Source organism: Ischnura elegans, chromosome 8 (assembly GCF_921293095.1).
Source record: "Ischnura elegans chromosome 8, ioIscEleg1.1, whole genome shotgun sequence".
Lineage (NCBI taxonomy): Eukaryota > Metazoa > Arthropoda > Insecta > Odonata > Coenagrionidae > Ischnura > Ischnura elegans.
The window spans coordinates 97678274-97702944 of record NC_060253.1 but is presented as its reverse complement, the minus strand read 5'-3'; the positions used below and the strand labels follow the sequence as shown (position 1 = coordinate 97702944).

Genomic DNA, 24671 nt, shown 5'->3' with positions numbered 1-24671 from the left:
AAAGTTTTTCCCTTTGGGCGACTAGCCGCGATACAGCCGCTGAAGAGATTCCGTGACCAGGGTCATATATCCTCTGACGCTCAATTTTTTAATGGTTAAGGGCCAGTTTCACCAACAGCGATAATATTCTCAATTATGTTTTCGAAAACTCGGTTAAAATTATTATCTCAGTAATCTGAGGATCGCGTTTCACCGACGTCGTTTTAACCAAGTTTTCCATAACCGAGTTAATGAAAAGAAATTATTTTGCTGTTGAATTTTTCATACCTCTAACGTCGGAAAAATAAATGACTGTAAGTAAGCGCTTGTCATTGAACAATTGGCTGTTGAGCACATAACTCGTCTCACTGTCAGTTACATCATCAGTCAGCGTCAGATATATCAAATAATATGGATAGCAGCGGTATAATTTTGAATAGGAGGAAAAGTCCTAATACGTCGTATGCAGAGAAAGAATTGCTAACACTACTCGCGGAAGACCTCGCTAAAGTGATCGAAAATAAGAAAACGGATGGGGGAACTAAGCTGGCCAAAAACGGGGAGTGGAAAAATATTGCCTTGAGATTTTAATTCTCAAGGCGCAGGTCCCCAGCGGGATGAAATTAATTTAAAGTCGACATGGGAAAAGCTAAAGAAGTCGGCGAGGAAGGTGGCGGCCGATGCGAGAGTTGAACGCATCAAAACTGGTAAGTATTTTTGTTTCATTTATCGTTACGTCACTTTGTGAATTTGAAATATTACGCGACTTCATGATGTAAATAAAAAGTCTCAAAATGAGATAAATATTATATCTGCCTCTGATTCTTACGTAGAAGAAACAAATCCATTAATCAGTCTTCCGTGCAACAGGACTACAATTTGTGATAAATTTCGGAAATATTAAGAAACTGATGAATTAAAATCACGTAAAGTAATACGTGTATCAAAATTATTTTTGTGGTGAAGAAAAAACAAAGGTGCATGGTTAAACTGACGACCCACAGTGGTCCCAAATCGAAAAAAGCTGGCCAAAAGTCGTTTTTTCGAAAATTTTCAAGGAATTTTTTAACCTTATTTTCGGATTCTACAGGATATGGTCTACAAAATACACTACTAAGTTAGTATTTTTGTTCATCAGAGCGGCTGCAGTGATCCGTCAAACATGAAGCATTCACCGTAATAATCACAGTTGCGTGAAATCGGTCGATTTTGAGGAAGTTCAGCGTCATGCAGGACAACCTTTACGCGATATATTTGGCCAAAAACATTTTTAACTACAAATATAAACATTATTACATAGTGGGACATAAATTTTATTCGGATTTTACTATGATTACTATTTTATATATATTTTGTAACTTTTAGTGTTTTTTACCCGAATTTTCAAATAAAATGTACAATATCGTTTAGAGAGGCACGTGAATGCACGGTGTCTTTTACACCAATACAAAGGGAAAAGTATATGCAACGCAGTAGTGAATAAAATTTTTGCTACTAGTTGCTACTCCGACCTCAGCATTGACTTAACTATAATGATGCAATGCGCTGACGAGGGCGGCGGCCTGGCTGGTGCGTGGTAGGGCTCGAGGAAATCCAGTATTTATGGGTGTTATTCAACATTGTTGGATATTTTATTTCTACAAAAAATATTTACCCTATGAATAAACATCTCTTGTCATACGTAGAACGTTTTATCATTAATAGTTTCCACTTGACCTTACCTTTTATTTACGCGTGCCCATGCTCTCATAAAAATTGCTTAAGGACTTCAGCGGAAGGATATATTTATGGAACGAAAGTTCGCAGCTGTGATTATAGTAATCCTCAAAAACATGAATGCATTCAAAACAAAAAAGAATCCCTCAAATGCTACTCCACCCTTTCCTTCCGTTAGACGGGTTAGTTTTCGCCCTCACGCGGCACATTGTCCCTCTGTCGCCTCCTTAGCGGCCTCCTCAACCACATGCAGGGCAAACGACGGCCGAAAAGGCCTAGGCTATTGATTGCGCCCATCGGGAAAACAGAACCACCGCTCTCTGTACACTTGTTATGAATTGCACTTTGGCCACAGGGGATGAACGGAGTAAGCCTTTTCACCTTTCAAATGTGATATTTCCTAGAAAATGGAGATAATAGCATCGCGAACCTCACACTGTGGAACCCCCAAATTACTTCTAGACATCGCTTGCCCGAAATTTTATCGCCAAAACTCAGTTTTACTCAGATTTTGCCAAACGAAAGACGTGAAAGTTAGTTTCCTCAAGCGTGAAGATCGAGTCTTGAAAAAGTCGAGTATCCTCGAACTTTTTAAAGAAGACTTGTGGGGTTGAAGAAGAGTGCCCATAGTGTTTTAGTTCGATAATTCTGAAAATTTTCACGCGTCTTGAGATGCATGAAAAATTTCTTGAAAGTGGAAAAGGTTCCGTATCGTTTAAAAACCAATATTTATTGGATTGCTGGAGCAACAAGTTAGAGTTAGATGAGGACGTTAATTCAAAAGTTATCCTAAAAAAATTGCGGAGAAGTGTTTTTTCTCTCAAATTATCTTCGCCGGTGGAAGGAAAGAAAAAGAAATGACAGGTTTTTTAGAAGAAAGTTCGCTGACTGCCTAAATGAGAAGTTGAAATTTCCTCCGCCTTTATTTAAACAATTTGAGAAGTCCAGTGAAAGGGCCTAGAGATGGAAAACGGAGGATCTTAGAGCTAGCACATCGCCAGTAGAGCATCCATGAGTTATCGAAGCAAAGGTGATGAGTTCGTGGCGAAAATAATAAATGAGGTGACAACAACCACTCTCTCAAGAGCGCGGCGAGTGTTATCAAAATGGAAAGCCAAGGATGTGAGGCAAAGTAAAATCTCCCACGAAGAAGCCCTTTCCATGATCGTTTCTGGTAATTTCACGAAACATCTGTACTTGCTCCTCCGACGGACATCTAAAGAAGCTGCCCTTCCTATTGTCCACTTGTCCGAGGAGGCAATGGGGGCGAGGAATAAGGACATAAGAAGATTCAGGGAGCATCATGCAAGGAAAATTTCCTTGATAGCAGCGAATGAAGACCTGTTTAAAAGATTACTCCTAACTTCAGATGCAATGATATCAAGTATTTCTAAGGCTCAAAGAAGGAAATTACTTCAATTACCAGTCGAGGTAAAGAGTTTATTAATCCTGGAAGAATTGAGTGGATGACGACTGTGATGAGGATTTGTCGGATAGTGATCATGAATGTATTTAAATTTTTTTCGTAACAATGACTGAGAAAGATAAGGAGAAATGTTAACTTATTTTTTTTTATAATTAAAGAAGCCCAAATTAATGGAAAATCTCATTAAATTTTTCGTACCAAATCATGTGCTCGTTAAATTGATGCCTCACTTCGTAAAGAGCTTATTGCAAGCGTATCAATAAATTTGGCGTTTAACTTGAGTTATAGGAGTTATGAAATATTGTTTATAACATTTCAATGATTGTAATAATGCCTCCGTTGAAACTTGTGAAATACGGAACCCCGTTTAAAATTGCTTCCAAATCCATTGGCACGTTACAAGGAACTATAAAATTGTCTACTTAATTAGAATTAGATATTATAATTTTTAAACAATTAATGCAGTACAATAATATTAATAATATTCTTATAATATAAATTTCCAATTAATATTAACTTATTTTTCGTATCAAATACGATCAAACATATGAGAAAGTAGAAAATGTTCTCTTGGTTCATTCAAAATAAGTTGTTCAGAATTTGTCCAAAAATAAACAATGCAGTCATTTTATATGCATTTATGTATGTTTTAAATAACTAATTCAGTTTTATGATATGTATAATTTTAATTTACTATCACCAGTATAATCTCAAATTCCAATGTTAAAAAAATTAATTGTTTAAACAAAATGTGAAATAGCAATAAAATTATTGCAAATACAAAAAAAATAGTTATAAATTCAGAATAAGCGGGTCAAAAACAATAAGAATAGACCTTTACGTCAAATATATACATAATAACAACGGCGTAATTAATTTTGGCCAGCTTTTTTCGATTTGGGACCACTGTGCGACCGTGCCTCCATGATGATAGAAAGAGTGCAGACTGTCCCTTCTGTAAATAGCCTAGGATGACTATAAATAAGTAGCATGTCCGTGTATAGCTTAATAAATGAAATGTATGGCTTTCCAATACGTCGGTATTGTCACAAATTTCCAGTATACGCTACCGTAGTACCTCCTATGTCCTACTCGAAGCAAATTATTGGCTATGGCCTTGCTTGGTAAAAATGAGTTAATCCCGATACGGAGCATGGGGACTGCCCAGCGAGGCCGTCTACCGTGTATTTTTTGTGGGAAAATTCGCAAAATTTGAAGATATGGATGGTGAATTAAGGGATGAGATGCAAAAACTCTTGTATGAGATACCAGTATTTTATAATGGAAGAAACTTTAACGGGTCTTACTGTGTTGATCGGGTCAGTCTGACGTTTCCCCCGCTGGACGTGTCTTCAGAGCTAATTTTTTTGTATGCCGGTGTTGGCTGGCTTATATGTATAATCTTCAGGTCTGTGGCTTGGTTGTAGTAAAAGGATGAGGATATGGGGTAAGTCTGTGAAGCCTCAGCCGGGGTCATGCGCCATTATGAGAGGGTAAGGAGAGAGGGGTGGAGAGAAACCCAGCGTCAGCATTAGCCTACTCATAACGAAAGGCGATAACAGCTCAAAGTCCCATTCGACGGAAGGAGTGGTGCACTTGAAATGTCCTCCACAAAACACTCAAGCCAGGATCGGACAGTCTCTGAGAAAACTGCCTCCGCCTAGATTTAAACCCGGGACTTCTGGTAGGGAAGCCAACATTCTTGCCGACACACAAACCCGTACTTCTCTGAGGAGATGGGAGAGGTTGAGGTCAAAAATTATTTTATTACGTGCACCCTCGTGTGGTTTATTTGGAGGCCGCCTTGTCCATTGAAATTGGCGACCTGATCTTAAATCTCAATGGGCTCTTGATAAAAACGAGGTTTTAATTTGCTAACCTTGGCGGGAACTTAATTTTTTTAAGTCCATATCCAAGAGCGACGTGCTCTGCCACCACTTACTTCGAAGGATCGTTCGAATCGAGTGGCTCGCTTATGCTCATCTAGCCTCGTTTTAACTGCCTCGCTCCGATTGGTCGACAGGCCAGTGGCAGTCGCAGCCGCTGCGCCGGCCGCAGTTACGCTACGCTGAAATTTCGTGGATTTATTGGATCTCAAGTTCCCAGCTGATTTAGCTGTCTACTGAGAAGTTCTGGACTATTTTGTTGTTTCTGGCGTTTTCATTCTCGGTGCGATCATGGCATAGATTCTACGGCTTGATTAAGTGGGGGTGGGAATATGGGAAGGGATAAGGGCAGTTTCGGGGACTTTGTGCTTGGCGTATGTTGATGGGGTATAATCCCAAAGAGTTTTCAGTAGTTCGTTTAGCGTAGCAGCATAGGATTTCTCGAACCGGGGAAGGTATAATTTTAAAACGGAAAGGAGAGGAGTTATTTTCCTTTTATGCACTGAAGAATGGCGTGGTACTGATATCAATAGGTTGCTAGGCTTTAGTTTCCTGCAGTTACAGACTGATGTTCTCGTTAATTCTTCTAAGAGCTCGAGAGATAGCTGTGTCTTTGTACCCATTCAGTCGTGAAGTAAGATAAATTATTGGTATCTCAGTAACGTATCTTCCAAGTCGTTATCTCATAGGCATTATGAGAGCTGAGAAAAAAATGCTCAGTGCTCGAATTCAAGATGGTCCGATGCGCAATATGTTGGCTTTACCCGGGGAGGGAGTATGCATCAGTATTTTATGGCGTTGAGGTCAGTGAGTTCATCAACTACATTCAAACTAATCGCGTTATGATCCTTAAGCGACGCACTCGGGATCAGTTGAAGTCAGGCCGAAGCGAATCGGGGAATTCTTTGCATGGTTGTCTAGCATGCGTTTTAAAGGGGATTACGCGTAAAAATTGTGTGTAAGGACAATAATTTTTACGTACTCAAACTGTTGTATCGGTTCGCACTATTTTAAAACCCAAATTTAATCCGAATTAATTGACTTGAATAATAAATTAAGGGTGGTTTTACATGTAGGTATTAGGCGCGCGATTCTCATGGTTCTGATCAAGATGGCGAGATGCGCGTACTCGTGCCTTGCCTCAGTGAGCGGGACCATTCTTGCATCGCTTTCGAGTTCAGTGATGACTTCTAAGAGGGAGTGAACTAACGATTGACTGACTGTCTCTGGTGTAATCTAAACAGTAAGGCGCAGTGCATTAGTATGTTTTTTTAGAGCTTTTAAGTGATACGGACCACATTGGCGAGACATCTGTGTAGAGAGAAAAAAATTAAAATATAAGCAGAGACGAGAGATTCATTATTTCTATTTTGTGTTCCTAATAAGGGGTAATTATGATTCGTGTTGCTTACCTATTTAAACAAAACAAGACGCATAATACAGCGAGTACGAGAGTAATCATTTGGATAGAAGAAGCAATTGCTAAATCGTGCAAGTACTTACCGTCAACCGCAACCGGCTTGAATTACGGGTAGAAAGTTGTGCCACAAAAAGACGAGTGTAATAGCCATATTCGTGGTCAGCATTTCCGTAGTATTAAAAATCATGACTGAATTTCATTCATGACACGGCATTCCTGGAAGTGTTTGAAGGAAGAAATGGAAGAAAGAGCCATTTCAAAGTAATCGCCTGACTTCGAAATCCACACAGTGGTAAAACGGTGGTGATTGTTATTGTATGAATCGGTTCCAAGAATTCAACGCCGAGGGCTACTTATAATAATCCAAGTCCAAGTAGGACAAAGAAATAAACAGACCATAAAAAGATACAGAACCTATATTACCGAAGAGTTTTTGCGATAAGTATCAGTGACTTTAAGAAAAGATATCTTCCAAGATGATAAGCGAAGTGGATTGGGATTAGCGCAAATAGTAAAATATAGATCGATCATCCTTGGAAATCACGTTGCAAGGTATATTTTTAAGAAGCCTGTCAGTATGTTTGGCTTATCCCGTTTTACTAAGAAGGGATGACGATTTCAAGATAAACTAAATAGATTGCAGATCGGAAAGATTTTAGATTTTATTCTTTCCTGAGGAGACCATTGCGAAAAACTTTCCACGAATCGCTTTTCTCGCTACCACGATTGCGGACTTTGGTATTAGAAAGGCTTGCTTTTGCTTGAAGTTAAAATTATTCCTTTTGATCGATTTGATTACATGTCCATTCCTTCACTTCCTTGTTCTATTCTCTTGTCCAAGGAAGCTTTAAGCGACGACGTGCACACTAGGGTGGTGCGAAAAAACTCAAGTTACAAATTTCGTGTCGCTATAGCGCGGAAAAGTTGCGATACGTTAGTACAAGAAAAACAAAAAAAAAAGAATTATTAAAATCGGACGTCATCTTCCGATCCCGCAAAGCACCTGAAAAAATGAAAAAAATTGTTTTTTTTTCCGTGGTAAAAAAATAAAAGAAACTATATTTTTTAACGCTTTGGCAAAAAATTATTACAAACGGCATAGGTTATTAATTATATTAATATATATAGATGGTTTTTATCAGTTATATCCGATCGTGCATCGACCGAGTTAGTAACGAGGAAGTCCTAAGAAGAGTAGGAGAGAAGAGAAGCCTCATGAAAACCTTAATAAGAAGACGGAACAACCTTGTAGGCCACATCCTGAGACATGATGGCCTGATGAAGACAATCGTCTAAGGACAAGTGGAAGGCAAGAACGGAAAAGGAAGACCTCGAACAAAATATATGGAACAAGTAAAGAGAGATGTGAAAGAGAATAAATACGTAGGTGTGAAAATATTAGCTGATAGGAGAATAGAGTGGAGAGCTGCGTCAAACCAATCTTAGGATTGTTGACCAGTGATGATGATCCGATCGTGCAAGATCATTGATAATGTATAAATTTTGCAATCAGGCCGATTTTTCAGAGTTAGGTAATAATTACTTGAGGTAATATTTTAGTCTAAAATACATGTTTGATCATGCAGTTCTTCCTTTGTTAAGATATGATTTAAAAATATTTAAACATCCCAGAACTCGCCGCGGGGAGGTGTCCTTACTTCGGGTTCCACCCACACCCTTCCCTCAATCCAATCAATGAGGGTTAGTGCTAATTACAATATTTACATTTTTGCCCTACTTTTAACTTTTAGTTTTTGAACGCTACTTTGTACTGCGATTTGGTGGTGAAGTCTGACGTAATGGACCTTGATTTGAATATAGCCCTAACAAATCCATCTCTGGATCGATAACCACAAAGCTTAAGGGATGCCTCTCTTACCAATTTCACTCACGGCTCCAATGCGGGGAAGTTTTTAATATCCCTATCTGTTTTATCGCCTGATTCAATGAAGGAAGCTATTTCTTCATTGGTAATTCTCCGAAGAAGAGGTGGAGTAGATAGTTATACTACATTCCAGTCAATCAATTCCATATAGTCAGTTGCTTTGAAGTTCATGGTTGGAGTAGTTAAGTTTCCGATAGGTTTGCCTTTTGGTTAATTCTGTTACTTTTAATACTCTTTTTAGCCCTTGATCTCTTATGTGCCTTCTGTAATAAAAAACCATCGCCATCAATACGTTCTTTGAGTGAGCAAAGTAAGAGCTCCGTTCAATAACCGGGAAAACTATTTTGATCTTCAGTCAAGTAATGCTCTGTACACACGAACAGGCATGTAAGATTTAAAATAAAAGTAACTATGCTTTAAAAGCATCTGAGGGGTTTACGGTACATACGAAAAGTCGGTTTGCATCGGTAAGCCATGTAGCATGTGAAATTGGTGCAGGATCACGGTTTGCTGTAAATCGCTTATAGTATTTCTCCTTTCCCTTCTAATTTCACATCAGTCAATGAACTTAGAAGTATCTCCTTTAGTTATAACACCAATGTATTCAAGTGCACTTGATGCTATAATAGCAGCTGCACGGTCACAATCACAATTCAAAGCTATAGCTTGTAATTTTACCCTCATTTGCCATGGTGATTAATTTTTCTTGGTCGAACTAGATGAGTAATCTTCATAGTCATCAAATTGTTCCTTGATTGTTGAACTTTGCGTGGCGTCATTTGAAACCTCAACATCTTCACTCTCGATTTCAACAGGGTTAATATTCTGCCTTTTTAAATCATAATTTTGCCTTTCAAGTCTAGTGGTCAGCTATATTGTATATTTTTGATCTACTGGGGTAACTAGAACTTCACTAAAAGTTGCCTTAAGTTATCATTACACAACTATGAAAAATCGGCTAATTTGCAATATTTATACATTTTTAATGATCTTGCGCGACCGGATATAACTGTTTAAAGCCATGTATATGTATATATTAATAATAACCTATACTATTTGTAATCATTTTTAGCTCTAGCGTTAAAAAGTTCCTTTTATTTTTTTACCACGAAAAAAAACAATTTTTTTCAGTTTTGTCATTTTTTCAGGTTCTTTGCGGGATCAGAAGATGACATCCGATTTTAATAATTCTTCTTTTGTTTTTCTTGTACTAACGTATCGCAACTTTTCCGCGCTATAGCGACACAGAATTTGTATCTTGGGTTTTTTCGCACCACCCTAGTGCACACATCAATGCTAGTTCCATAAGAAGACTTGAAAGCGTCCCTTAGAAAAGTTGTGCTTGAACAGTGGATGGAGTCGTGGATGACTCTGAACGATAATAAATTGTGAAGCATCAAGGCGACAATTTCAGCTTGGCCCTCCTCGGCCAGGAACAATCGAAGGGAGGAAGTGGTAATTACTCGGCTGAGGATTGGGCACTGTCGCTTGACTCATTCCTTCTCTTTACGGAAGAGAAGGAAGCGCCTCAGTGTGATGAGTGCGGATGTCTTTTGACATATCCTGACGGAGTGCGGCAAATACCGTGACGCGCGGATTCGGCTCATTATAGAGGGGGGGACCTTGAATCCCTCCTCGGAGATAACCCGACTAATCTAAATGGCATAATTTTGTTTCTCAGGGAAACGGGTCTCTTAAATCAAATTTAAATGTTTATAAATAATGTCTGATTGTTTCTAATCTTACTCTTACTTACTTACTTACTCCCAGGGCCATACATATCTAAGTAGATATTTGGCCGCACCAACAATCCTCTTCCATCTATCTCTATTTCCTGCGTCCTCCTCGGTCGCTCCTAATCGCTCCAGGTCTACCTTCACTTGGTCCCACCACCTTCGCCTTGGTCTTCCTCTTGGCCTTCTTCCTTCAGGATTCCTCATTATAACTTGTTTTAAATGATTAGTGTCCTCTCTTCTCAAAATGTGCCCAGCCCATCTAATTCTTCTACATTTAAACTCGCACACTACATCTGGATCCTTGTATAGCTCTCTTAATTCTCTATTGTGTTTTCTCCTCCACTCTCCTCCTTCAGAGATTGGTCCATATATTTTCCTAAGGATCTTATTTTCAAAAACAATTAATTTTCTTTCTTCCTTTTTATCCAGTTTCCAAGTTTCACTTCCATATAACAGTACGGGTCTTATGATTGTTTTATATATTCTGATTTTAGTAGTGTGTGATAGTAATTTTGAGGACATGAGTTTGTTGCAGGCGTAGAAGCATCTGTTAGCCAGATTTAGCCTGTTTTGTATTTCTATTGCTTCTTTGTTTTCTCTTGAAATAAAAACGCCTAAATACTTAAAGGAGTCCACTTTTTCAAATTTGTGGTTGTCTATGTAGAGAGGATTTTGATTTCTGTTCATTTCATTTCTTGTAAAGTGTATATATTTAGTTTTTCCATCATTTACTTTTAGTCCTAGATTAGCTGTTTCTTCCATGAAAAGTTTTGTAAGCCGGCGTATGTCGTCTAAATTTTCTGCTAAAATTACCACATCGTCTGCAAAAGCAAGTATATTTATTCTGGAGCCAATTGTTACGCCTTCGTCCATTTTTGCTACTTTTTGAAGAGCTTCTTCTATTGCTAAGTTGAATAGGATTGGGGATAGTCCATCACCCTGTCTTACGCCTGCCTTTATCCTGAAAGGTTCCGACACCCGTGCATTTATTCGTACTGAGCATGTGGAGTCTGTCATACTTGTTTTAGCGAGGTTTATTAGCTTTTTTGGAATTCCGAACTTGTCCAACTTTTCCCACAGTCTCTCTCTATTAATACTGTCATATGCTTTTTGGAAATCGATAAATATTGCAAAATAATCTTTATTAAACTCCCAGTACTTCGATATAATTTCTTTGAGGATAAATATTTGATTTGTTGTGGGCCTGCCTTTTACAAACCCTGCCTGGTGATCTAGAATTATTTCACATGTATATTCTTCAATACGATTTAATATTATCTTAGATAGGACTTTATAAGGAATGCTAAGGAGTGAGATTCCTCTAAAATTACTGCACTCTACTTTCTCTCCTTTCTTGTGTATGGGGACAACTATTGCTTCCCTCCAGTCTTTTGGCATTTCTTCTCTTTCCCATATTATTTTCATTAATTCACATAGCTTATCTATGACTATATCTCCTCCCGTCTTCAATAGCTCTGCAGATATTTCATCCTTACCAGGAGCTCTATGGTTTTTTAGGGCTTTAACTGCTGCTTTGACTTCTTCTCTAGTTGGTATTTCTAGTTTGGGTTGTACATGATAGTAGATATCTTCGTTATCGTAGTCAGGTGTGATGTCCACTCCTTCATTTAATAGTTCATAGAAATATTCTCGTTATTGTTTCTAATCTATATAAATAAATTACGCTGTGACGATCCTTCTAATTTACGACTTGAATCTAGTGACTGAGTAGTGGTGCAGAATGACCTAGCCGTCGACGCACCCTAAAGATCAATACTACTACTACTTGTTCTAATCTTCCTTAATTTCGTCCTCCGTGTGCTATGGGTGGTAAAAGTTTCCCTACAAATCGAAGGACGACGCATATGACTATATTGGAGTTCCTCATTGCTGCACATTATTCCTTGGCGATACCCTCAAATTTTACAAAAGAGGATCCTCAACTCTGCCTTTAAATGTGTTGTCACCCGCCGCGCATTTAAATGGGTTCGCGAAAGTCGCCACTCCCGTCGCTGACGGATCAAGTGATCCGAGTTTCACGGGGAAATAAGTTCTAATGAGGGGTTTTAACCGAAATTTATATACATGATGATGTGATGACCTATCAAATTCAATACTTTTCAATGCTATTCCTCGCAATTGCAAACACTCTACTGCAGAATACTGGAAAAAAGTGGATCGCATTGCACTCATCGCCGCGCCGCGGACAATTCTGGAAACGGATTAAAATGCGACCGAAGTGGCAACAGAAATCCGCATTCTATCGGTATACAGTCCCCTTGGCGATGCCCACTAAGATTGAATTCGCACACCGAGATGTTACTCGTACTTTCTCATAGCCAAGATACATGACGTCTTCCGATAATTAAAAGTAAAATTGGAATTAAATATGAGAAAGTACACATTCTGTAACCTATTCCAACCATAATTTGAGGTATTTCATGCCATTAAGTGCCCTCTCCGATTCCAAAAAAGCTTTTTACAGTGGTTGCTCGCGTAAATTCTTTTTCTGCCTGTAATTCCAGGCATGGTATTGCCTACCTTGCTCCTTTATTGTTCCTGACTTAAAACGGCTTTCTGAGAAATTTGCTTGGATTCTTACTTTCAATTCTTTCGCCCATTACCCAATTACGAAAGCACGTGACTCAGAAATCGAGATTCGATGCTCCTTGTATTTCTCAGCCCTTGCCCTCATCGGTATTATCATAATATTTTTCTTCTTGAAGCTTCTTGGTCGCTTCACAAATTCGTAGTTATCTTTTCTTATTAATCCAGTACCGTAGTTATTTCGGTGATACTTTTATTTTTCAGTGGCTTAAATCTTTAACGCTTTCTCGAATTCACTTCTTACAAATTAGAAATATCCAGAAACGAAGAACTTATTATTTGTTAATCATTTGCTACAAAAATCTTTACTTTCGTGTTCTGAGGTAACTTTTGTTTTATTCGTGAAAGTCGAAGCGGTAGTGCAAGGAATGGAAATCGTGCTATAGATCCCTAGTTGTTGCTACCGGCGATTGTTCTTTCGACGTTGTCTGACATTAAGTTGATCTACCTTCTAATTGTTCTTCGTGAAATCTATGGAGCCCTTCCGTCTTCGAAATTGCATGTCATGAATTGAAATTGACCGCCTTCTGAAATTGTCCTTAAAGGAAAAATGCGTAGCTCATAGCTTTGCAGTGACATTTTTTTCTATCGGATTCCTTCGGTTAAGTCCGTCAGGTACTATCGTCAGCCATGTCTCGTCATTATGCCGGCAGTGCTTATTTTGACGAGTATCTCTGGGAGACACGGAAATACATTTCTTGCGCAAGATTCCCAATCACTCATTCATCGAGTTGAGCAAAGGCTAAGATTAAGTGTTTTCATGAGTCAGCAGTTGTAGAAAAGACACCGATTATCGGCGGACCGACGCCGAAATGAGGGAATCTGATAACGCACCTGACGACAAAATATAATTACCAATGTTTTATTTGCGTCACAGTGCTAAGAATTGAAGAACGAGAGAACTGCTTTGCCAAAGGAGACGTTTTAAGAATAGGAAATAACTAATGAAGGGATCATTATTTAACATTCATTAGTGCCGCAGGCCGTTGTATCGGCTTTTGCTTTATAGCCGAAAAGTATCACGAGCCAAAATATCGACCTAGATAACTGTTCAAATTATTAACTTCGCAGCAAATAAATTCTTGAATAAAAAATCAGGTTTCATGGTGCATTTAAAAAATAATGAGTTAAATGAAAATTGAACACGTTGATATGCCAAAGAAATGACAATAGAACTTCTTCAGAAAAAGAAACACTCAAAAGTAGGTGGCACTATGAGGGTTAAGAAAAGTAAGTGACTATAGTAACTGGGAAAGACAAGTCTGATGCGGTGTGTAGCCTTTGCGTTGCGTAAACGTGGAAGCTGAGGAAATGGGATGAGAAAAGACTAGTGGCATTGGAGATGTGGGTTGGAGAAGTGGTCGGAGGACGGAGAGAAATAAGAACGACGGAGTAGTCGTGGCGGGATATGGGTGGGAAATTGTAAGAGAGGATGCGGATGAGGGAGAGAGGTTTTGGATGGAGCGAGTACTAAAGTCTTTTGAAAGCCGTGTCAGATGTAAGAATATTACGTTAGTGAGGGAGGAGAAGAATAAGAATAATTGATACAATTAAAGTGAATTAACCTTACTGGTATTTGAAGTGGGAAGTTTTATTTCGAGGATGAATGAATGAATGCTAAATAAGGCTTTAGAACTGAAAAAGGAAAGAAATTAACTATCGCATTCTGCTCAGAAACAAATGAAATATTCCCTCATTTTAATGAAATATTCAGTATCAATGATAGGTACATAAAATGGTAAGGTTTAAAGAAAAAAATTACGAACACGTAAAAGAAGAGAAGGTTTTGACTACCTTAGAAACGAAAAATGGCAAACAAACTTAAATGCAGGTCTTCAAAAGACAGTATGCTCTTTCTGTTAAGAATTGAAGGGATTGTGATGATTTGATGATTATTGGTACAGAATTCCTTAATCCAGAAACGGTAAGTTGAAAAGAGTTTTAATATATTAGGATGGAATTTTTTGACAGCACCAGAAAAGAAAAATTTCATCAAGCTTCAATGCGGACCATCAAATAACAGTATAATCTTTCTTTAAAGAATTGAAGAGATTGAGATGATAAGCTGTTTATCGGTAGGGAATTCCAGAATCGGGAAGTGGTAAGTTGGAAAGAGTTGAAATAAAAATTGTGTGGGCTTGAGGACTTTGAAGGACAGATTTAGATCGCGTGGACATCGTAGGAACTCTCTAGCGGAGAATAGATAGTTCGCACAGGTATGCTGGAGTCTTTTAACATAATATGGAGAAAAAAATGATCCCCCTTCGGCAATGGTGAGGTATTCAATCCAAATCAATGTAGAACTTGAGCGAATGTCAAATAAATCGAATCAAATGTCAAATTAAGTCAAAAATGAGTGTCATGTAGATTGTGGATGTAGCAGCGAAAGAGGCTCTTGAGAAACCCACTGCGGGTTCTGAGATATCTATCTGCTGATGATTTTTAAGCAGAGCTAATAAGAATATGAAATGAATACTCGGAATAACTGTGGAAATTCGTTATTGGCAACAAACTAAGATACATCAAAGCTGAACCAGCAGCGGAAGAGTAACCTTGTGTCTCTCGCTAAGAATTGTATATTCTATCCTCACGCATGAATACCTAATCGCCGAATAAATTCACCGAAAAGAAACTGAATTATTCCGAACGGTTGATTCCATTGGATGCTAAGCAATTGTTTCTTTTTTGTGAAAATTTAAACTTCGATGGCTCGCTGCTAGTTCTCATAAAGTCATCGTAATCAAAATTTTGGAAGTAAACAAATTCCGATCATGTTGCTAACCTAATGGAATCACACGTTCGGATTGAAAACAGATCCGAGTAATTCCGATCAGGATCGATCACACCCCACCAGGCTGTTGAGTTCTGGATCATCGTTATGATTCGTTTTGCGAGGAACGAGACCAGATTCCACGTCCTCGTGCGTGAATATGGGGGAATGGAGTCGTTCTCTCAGCCCCGAAATTGCAATTTATTGAATGAATTTGGTGGGTGGAAAGACGAGTTTGGGTGAAATGAATCTTCGTTCAGCCTCCCGTAATTTTTTAATAAAAGAGACACCACGAAAGCTAACTCCCAATTTTCATGAATTGATGACATCATCAGTTAAAACACATTGAGTCCCTCAGAAAGACCGAGTCATTGAGGACAGATTTCACTCGCAACAGTGCAAATAATAACGGACTGCATGAGGGGGATACGCGAGGCCGAGGGTTCTTCGAAGTGCGGTGACACGGTCGGTAAAAACGCGTGACGTTTTAATTATTTTAGCCAAATAGTCGAGGACTACGATTTTTTTACAGCAAATAGCTCGAGAAGTAAGAAACTTATACGTAAGCGGGAACAAATCTCTCCTTTTTAGATTTGGAAGGCAATTTTAATGATAAATAATGAAAATGAAAAAAACAAAGGAAAAAATGGCTTACTAGCCCAGTTCCTCAGAGTCGAGTCAGGGGCGGATTAAGTCATTGTTTAGGGGTGCGGGGCTTTACTTACTTTCTCCACCTTGGTGAAATGCAATGTCACGCGAGATAAATCGTATGAGATCCGATATAAGGATTTTAGATATCCATCACTTATTACAATCGAGGTTGGCTCGTTTTAAAAGGGAGACGACGCACAGTGGGCGGAAATCAGAAAAAGCCGGACAAAATTACAAAATTGCTTTTTTTGAGTTATAGACTTGAAACTTTGCAGGTATACTAAATAATAATTGAAGTTTATGGATATGTACTTTATTTGGCTTAGATCCTACCCGTTACTGTGATACAGAGGCTCAAACGAGAGCAAATTTCCATAAAAACGCCCGTCTTCAATTTTCTCTGAAAATCTTCCAAAGTAAGTAGATGGTGAAGTTATGGATGGATTCTTGCGGAATAAAAGACCACATACTCTGTTGGCATAGGGCTTTTTCTTTAATTTCCCGTAATTTTAAAGAATATTAGCGATAAATTTTTTCCGTGCAGTTACAAAATGGCGGATACTGTTTTTCAACAAAGTTTTAGATTTAGGTAGAGTTTCAAATGGGTTTTCGGCAAAGTCACGCGGAGTAACTTATATGAGAGCATTCTTTGAAGATTTCTTGAGGTGTTTATGCAGTTATCTTTAAAATAAGTTTGCGTCGCCGGAAATCACATTAATTTTTCGATCGCGCGGCAGGGTTCGTCTCCGCGCGACGGGAGTTGGATTGGCTGCGACGCGGTAAGGTTATTGAAGCTGAATGGGTTTTAACGCTCAGCATTCACCGTTTTTATATTTTGCTTCAAGACACCGATTCTCATATGGCCTATGGTGAAGACAGTGGAGGTTTTTCAGCCGCGGTAAGTGCACGTTTCATTGAAGTTCATTTCGTTTTCTTTGGATGCGATCGAAGACCATGCTTCTATTAAAAGCGTTCAAACCTCGAAAAAGTGAGTTGTTTTCCTGGGACTCATACAAGAATACCTACCAGAAAGATACCAGCTGAGACTCTTACACTTTCTTTACTATCCGATCCCTGACCCCCAGGATTCTACCGCGAAAACGGTCGTTTATGACACCGCGGAGCGGAGCCTTTGACCGTCTTAACCGGTTATTTCCACGGGACCTTCTAGCTTTTTTAAAATGTGCATCATACCCTCAGTTCTAATTTGACTTATAGATTACTGATGTCTGCTACACATTTACCACACGTTCTTCCCGTGTACTCATTAGGACATTGGATAACCATAGGGTCTACAAATTTATTGTTTATTTTTAAATTTTACATAGACTCCTTCCGCCATTCAATAGAAAATGCCTCCTCACATTATTACATGATTGGATATCTATAAAATAATTTTGAAATTGGGAAAAATATCACTCACTCAGAAAACAAATATTTGCTGCATTATTTATCGCGGAGGCTGAATTTAAGACAAGACCCTGATGCTATGAAATTTCTCAATGACTTCCTGACAAAACGCATCTCATAGCCATACCTTAAGATGTGGGCAGTGAGTTCTCGAAACAATGAACGAATTTTGTGTCGACAAAAAAATTGGTTCGCTAACCTTAACTTCATAAACTTTATTAATCTTAATGCCGATATAATTTATTATCCTACAGGAAAATATAGTCATTTCGAAATCAAAAAAAGATTGTTTTTAGTTTTCAACATACTGACGGACAGCTGAATCATGAGATGCTAAATCTGCGGAGCAAGAGTGTCGGGTATGAATAACTTAGGAGATGTAAAATATCGTAAAGTTGATATCGATAAATATTCTGTTGGTTTGTCTACGCTATAATGCCACATACGATTTAAAAAAATGCATATCGGATATATCGTATCGATTGGAATCAAAACAGTGGGATTTGATAATTTAAGTTTTAATTTATTTTAGTTTAGAAAGGGATGATAAGAAATTTTTCAGTTAAAATTAGTAATATACTTAAATAACTATTTTGAAAAAAATTTCAGTGATTTATTCAAAATTATACTTACAGGAAACGTGGGAGTTTGACATTTTTACGCTCCACAAACCAATTCAAATCACTTTCACAAATTCAGAGCACTCAAGATAACTTAACTTTCCTTCACCGTAGTCAAAGTAGAACTGAAGGTATGATAAACATTTAAAAAAGCTAGAAGGTCCCGTGGAAATAACCGGTTAAGACGGTCAAAGGCTCCGCTCCGCGGTGTCATAAACGACCGTTTTCGCGGTAGAATCCTGGGGGTCAGGGATCGGATAGTAAAGAAAGTGTAAGAGTCTCAGCTGGTATCTTTCTGGTAGGTATTCTTGTATGAGTCCCAGGAAAACAACTCACTTTTTCGAGGTTTGAACGCTTTTAATAGAAGCATGGTCTTCGATCGCATCCAAAGAAAACGAAATGAACTTCAATGAAACGTGCACTTACCGCGGCTGAAAAACCTCCACTGTCTTCACCATAGGCCATATGAGAATCGGTGTCTTGAAGCAAAATATAAAAACGGTGAATGCTGAGCGTTAAAACCCATTCAGCTTCAATAACCTTACCGCGTCGCAGCCAATCCAACTCCCGTCGCGCGGAGACGAACCCTGCCGCGCGATCGAAAAATCAATGTGATTTCCGGCGACGCAAACTTATTTTAAAGATAACTGCATAAACACCTCAAGAAATCTTCAAAGAATGCTCTCATATAAGTTACTCCGCGTGACTTTGCCGAAAACCCATTTGAAACTCTACCTAAATCTAAAACTTTGTTGAAAAACAGTATCCGCCATTTTGTAACTGCACGGAAAGAATTTATCGCTAATATTCTTTAAAATTACGGGAAATTAAAGAAAAAAGCCTATGCCAACAGAGTATGTGGTCTTTTATTCCGCAAGAATCCATCCATAACTTCACCATCTACTTACTTTGGAAGATTTTCAGAGAAAATTGAAGACGGGCGTTTTTATGGAAATTTGCTCTCGTTTGAGCCTCTGTATCACAGTAACGGGTAGGATCTAAGCCAAATAAAGTACATATCCATAAACTTCAATTATTTTTGAGTATACCTGCGAATTTTCAAGTCTATAACTCAAAAAAAGCCATTTTGTAATTTTGTCCGGCTTTTTCCGATTTCCGCCCGCTGTGCGACGCTCATGTTGGGGCATGTTTCAACAATTTTGAATATGTGACTGATATATTCTGCTTATTTAATAAGGTTGCTTTTTAATGTATCATACCTTTAGCATTTGTTGTTTTAGGACAGGTGGGTTGACATGAAAATTAAATTATGTTCTACTGAAACAGTAATTTTTTTATTTCAAACGGCGGCAGATGTAATACTACGTCTTCCATCGCTTTTGGAAAAATTCATATTGATGTTTTATTATCTCGTCTACCATCAAAGTGTTAAATATTGGATGAAACTGGTGAACCAAAAACTGAGATTGGAGAGACGCCTCAAAAATATCCACCTTCTCAATATTTCCAGAAATAAGATGAGCGGCGACCGCCCCCATTTAATCTGCCACTGAATCCAATTTCGTGACAATGGGAGGGGAGTAATGAAAGGGGTCATCGTGATAGATAGCAGAGGAGCCGATAAATAAGCGAGTGGGTAGGTAGCGGCGAGGCATTCCATCTATCCGCGAGGAACAGAAAAGACGCTATCGCCCACCCTTCATCATGAGCAGACTGGTATTTGTGGCTCTCTGCTGCGCCCTGGCGGTCGTCATCGCCAAACCACAGCCAAAACATGACGTCACCGTGTGTGCCTCCAAGGTAGGTTAGCGTCACCAAGCTCGTCTGTTCCCACGCTCCTGTCGGAAGCATTGTCGAATAATATCAGGGGGTTCCGGTAGGTGTGGTGACTTGAGCGTTGGCTTCTCATCCCGTGGGTTTGGGTTCAAATTCCGGCTGTGGAGGAGATTTTTCATTTACTGCCCGATCCCTACTTGTGTGCTGGATTTAGGGCTCTTCAGGTGCAAGCAATCCGTCCGTCGGATGGGACGTAAAGCCGTTTTACCCTTGGCGTTTTTCGTTTCGTTTCGTCACCCCTCCTACTCTACCCTTTCCTAAGACACGAATGAATTTCTCCGTCGGTCGCATCTTCCAAGAACCTACATACCTACCATATCGTTGTCAGGGAATGTCCACGGGATAGAACCTCTTAGTTAAGCTGCTTTGGTGTTCAAATATGGCGCCAGGCGCATGTGACAAGGTGGAGCCTGCTTGAAGATCAAAGTATGTAATTGAATGCTTCTAAAGCGGGTTGAGTCAGGAATAGATTTTAGGGTAAACTACCCCTGGCTTTCAGGAAATGGCCAAAATTAAAATTGCTGCGGTGTAAAATATGGCGCCTGTAGTTTAAATCAGGATAAATGAGTAGTTTTTTTAGGTTTTTGGTGAAAAAAGATTCTTCTCAGTATATATACTTTGTGGTAAGCAATGATCTTGGAGAGCGTTGATTGACTTTGGATTTGGGAAAGCAAAGATGATTTGTTTGACGAAGAAAATAAAGGTTTTCGGGGTTGCAAGTGTTTTGTTTTCTAGGAAGCCAAGTAACATGCAATCAGCGACGGTAGAAAAAAATGTACTATACCGCAAGAAAAAGGGCATTCAACGTAATAAATATTTATTTGAAGCGGAGAATTCCAAAATATAATTTAGGAAACAATTTCAGTGTAGAAGAAAATTGCAAATGGATGATGATCTATTTCAAATTGGACCGCGTACATTTTTGTGGACTCCTGATAAGTTTTCCATATTTTTTCTCTCTTGCAATTTTTATTGGGTGCGGCATGGTACAATTTTAGTTCGGCTTTGAGAATGCAATTTTCTCGTTTTGGTCCAGAATGTAATCCGTTTTGCTAATAAAATACTGACATTATAATTTTTTTTAAAGTGTCGCCTTTCTCTTTGATCTCTTGAAAATGACGGGTATTTTAGATATGGTTGCAATTTTTGTCGCTTTGGAACGGAATATATCCAAAATATGGTTTTATATAGTCGACTTAATTGAAATTAAAAGTCTTATAGTACTTTAAAGATATATTTGAGAGTGCACCGCAAATAGAGTGCTTGCATAATTTAAGTAATTCTAAAATCCTCATTATTGTTTAAGACTTCACTATCAGTATTGTCGATGGGCCATGAATTCCGCATGTATAAAACAGTGAACATGGATACGAATTGAGCAATCAATTCATCGTGTAATAACTTGCGCACCTCTAACTTACGTCAATCATTATGTTTTTGTTTTGTATAACAGCCGGGCGATAAGGTGCTAAGCTTCCTGCAGGTGTCGGACGAGGGCCACTACCTGGGAAAGTCTTCCCTTGACGTGGTTTACCCACCAGAGGGCGAACCGGAGAACTATGTAATCAACTGCATCATGGTCAAGGACTTGGTAAGTGCTCTAATTAAATCTGGTTGAGATTCTGACGTATTTATTTAATCTATGAGTTCCATTGCCTTCGGAATGTGAACAACTTTTTTTGTGGGAATTTTGGATTTATTAGCATTTGTTCTTAATGTGCTGTCACGTTCCCGAACACACTACACCATTGATTAAGAAAGCTAATCTAATGTTCCGGATATCTTCGTAGTAGGCGTGATTGAGAGATTTTCCTAGGAGGGAGTACTCTTTGATTTCAGTATCTCTCTCAGGTTAGCAGGAGTAATAAGGACAGAATTGCGCAATGACTATGACTTGATCAACAGTGATGGCGCCCTACCCACGGAAGTCCGTGGAATACTATCAGCCCAAAGCGGACCACAGGCCAAAATGCATCAGCTACAATTATATGTAGCCATATGATGGGCTAAATGGCAACTTCTTTTTTTCTTTTTAACTTTCGGATAAATTAATCACCTTAATTATATTCAAATCCAGTGCATAGTTATGAATTCTTCAGTATTTTTTAGGAGTTCACTATCGGAATTTTCAATTGGACATGAGTTCCGAATATATAAACCGTAAACATAGACAGGAATTGGCGTCGCATTTCCAACAGCACCGGATGTCATTACTCAACGATGACCACCAGCTGTCTCTTTTCTTGGAGCAAGTGAAAACGGCATATAAGACCGTTCTTCTTCATCATGTAGTGGACTCGAAATCAAGTTAACTTGATCAGTGGTCCTTTAGAAAACGCCTCTAGTCGCCCCAATAAAGGCGTTAAGTTATTTTAACAATTCCTCAACCTTGAGACTGACAAAATCGATGTAATCGGGTCTGTTTGTTGTTTTTTTAGCTTGTTAACCCTTCAACTGAGTCTTCTGTATCGTAAATCCTCTACAGTGTGCGGGAAGTACTTAAAGTAGTCAAGACCCTCTGAGAAGCTGAGCAGATTTAAGGCCCCTTTAATTACCCCCATAACCTTTTGTTTATGTTACACGGGGAGGGTCCGAGCTAATAAAAGACTGATAAGTGGATGTTCACGTCAAAGATTTTTTTATCAGGCGTATTTTTAGGAGACATGTATTTCCTCCTTTTTATTCGTGCTTTTCTGCATCATTCAATGGCAATATATCACGGACTGAAGTAAGAACCGCTGGACACCGTTTGAATTTTTTGTCTGTCTAGCTGTCGTCGTGAGCAAACTCTACCGCTAGATGGCAGCATTAGCACTCGCTCATCGTCAATATTCAACTAATCTCTGCAAAACAGCTGAAAAAAGGTTGAATTCGATGAAGCAGGTATGGAATTTGGTAAAGTAGTTCCTTGGACACACCCATACGAGTTTGTCCGAAGCACTCCCATCCCATCTCCATTGGGGTTGGATGGGGAAGGCAAATGGGTTGAGGGGATAATGATGAAAAATCATTTTTTAAAGCCGATTCTCTGCCCTGATTAGTGTACGGTGTCGTTTTCAAACGAAACAAGATCGGTGTTGACGGTTGGGAGGTTTTTATTCTACTCTGCGCACCAGAAGTTTTGGAAGGTGGCGCCATATTTATAGATAGCGGCTTTTTTTGTTATAACGTATTTTAACTCATGTCATCGGAGATGAGTTGTCGTTTGCTGTCATGTATTTAGGGTCGCCACAACGATTAATAAACTATAAATATTTTAAACTGCTATTTCAGGCCGTTTCACCTCGTTTGACGAAAACTTTGGATTATATTCCCTGATCCGAAATAGTAATGCTGATTATTTCGTACCCACTTCGAGTTAGTTCACCAGAGTGCGGAGCAGTGGCGGATCTTTTGGGGGGAGGGTTAATTTTATATCCCTCAGATATCCAATTGACACTTGATAGAATGGTAATTATTGTTCGGACCGCCACTACTGCTGGGAGTTTAACACATACTTAAACCCCCCCCCCCTGTCCCTATCCTGGATCCGCTACTGAGTTGGAGTATAGGATCGTAGCTCGCAGCGATGACATGCGGCCCTTTTAGAACGAGGGAGGTACTTCTTTGGGAAAGATACGAGGGTTAAGAATTTGAGAGAAAGAACTAGAATAAAGAAAATAACTACAGAGTTCCCAATTGTCTCTCGCAAGAAAGAAAGAAAGATATAAATTGCCATGAATTTAAAGAGGGGCCGATGGTACGAGTCAGAAGAGGGTCGAACCTTTTAGTAAATTTTTCCAAGAGTTGCTGGCAAATGCAAACGTATATGATTATGAGGGCCCAGGGGAGCCCTGCGAAGATACAACGCGCCAAGGCCTGGACCCAGCAATCGTGCTGATTCGCCCGATCACCCGGGGAGGGGGTTGGAAAGGAAGGAAAAAGGAAAGAGGCGCCGCCGCGATAGGAGCCCGACGACACCTCTGGGGTAGGGAAAGGGTTGGATGGGGTAAAACACCTGCGAAAAAGGCCTTCACTCGTTTTAATACATGTTTCCAAGACTTGCTGGCATATGGAAATTTCAGCGTCGAATGTATTGGTTGTTTCTCACTCGCGTCTTCGCTTTTTGTTTCGTTTCAGAAACCGGATGTGGGCGCCACGGCCACCATCACGAACGGCACCCTGGGAAGTAGCCGGGTTTCCATCCACTTGGAGTCCAGCTTCACCAAGGGACTCTCCTTCTCCGTCAAGATCATGGGCCAATAATTGCGACGGAATGGTTTCATCCTGGCTGGAGCCAATGACTTGACTCGCTGCCTCTGAAAAACAAGTGTCTCCCGTTGCTGGAACGATCCTATCTCAAGAGTGTTGTCTTCGATCATACCTATGCGTCTTAATGCGAATCCGTACGATTCCCCTCAGACATTTCACCAAAAACTCGAATTTTGAGTCGCATAAACACCATTTTCGTGGATCAAAAGAAAATAAAAATTGTAAAATGTGGCTGTTTGCTTAGAATAAAGAGAATATCTAATTTTGCAAGTAATATTGGAGTCATTTCCTATAAAACGACATATTTCCCACGATAGACTTTTTACATTCGAGCTCATTAATGATGAAACTTGTCATCCAAGCTTGATCCTTCTCCGCAGAAATTTGCTGGCATAGAGGCGGCTTCATTAATTTTTTTTATCATATAGTAGTTCATATGTACAAGGTAGCAAAAGAACACCAATTTTCCCGTGACGTCATTTACCTGGTTGATTCCGAGCTCCCTTAAATCTGTCCC

General features: G+C 39.2%; 1 protein-coding gene across 1 annotated transcript; it reads left to right on the top strand.

The window, feature by feature from the left end:
• The first annotated feature begins 19707 nt into the window (after positions 1–19707).
• LOC124164211 lies at positions 19708–24428 on the top strand. The gene is made up of 3 exons (XM_046541436.1): positions 19708–19867; positions 21357–21494; positions 24023–24428. Exons 1-3 carry the CDS (start codon positions 19772–19774, stop codon positions 24146–24148), a joined length of 360 nt encoding a protein of 119 aa, XP_046397392.1. The 5' UTR covers positions 19708–19771; the 3' UTR covers positions 24149–24428.
• The last annotated feature ends 243 nt before the right edge of the window (positions 24429–24671 follow it).

Bases quoted from the DNA above. Each gene is read 5' to 3' on its own strand.
- LOC124164211 (XM_046541436.1), top strand. From the start codon at position 19,772: ATGAGCAGACTGGTATTTGTGGCTCTCTGCTGCGCCCTGGCGGTCGTC. The intron at 19,868-21,356 runs GTAGGTTAGCGT...TTTGTATAACAG, and splicing joins TCACCGTGTGTGCCTCCAAG to CCGGGCGATAAGGTGCTAAG. The intron at 21,495-24,022 runs GTAAGTGCTCTA...GTTTCGTTTCAG, and splicing joins GCATCATGGTCAAGGACTTG to AAACCGGATGTGGGCGCCAC.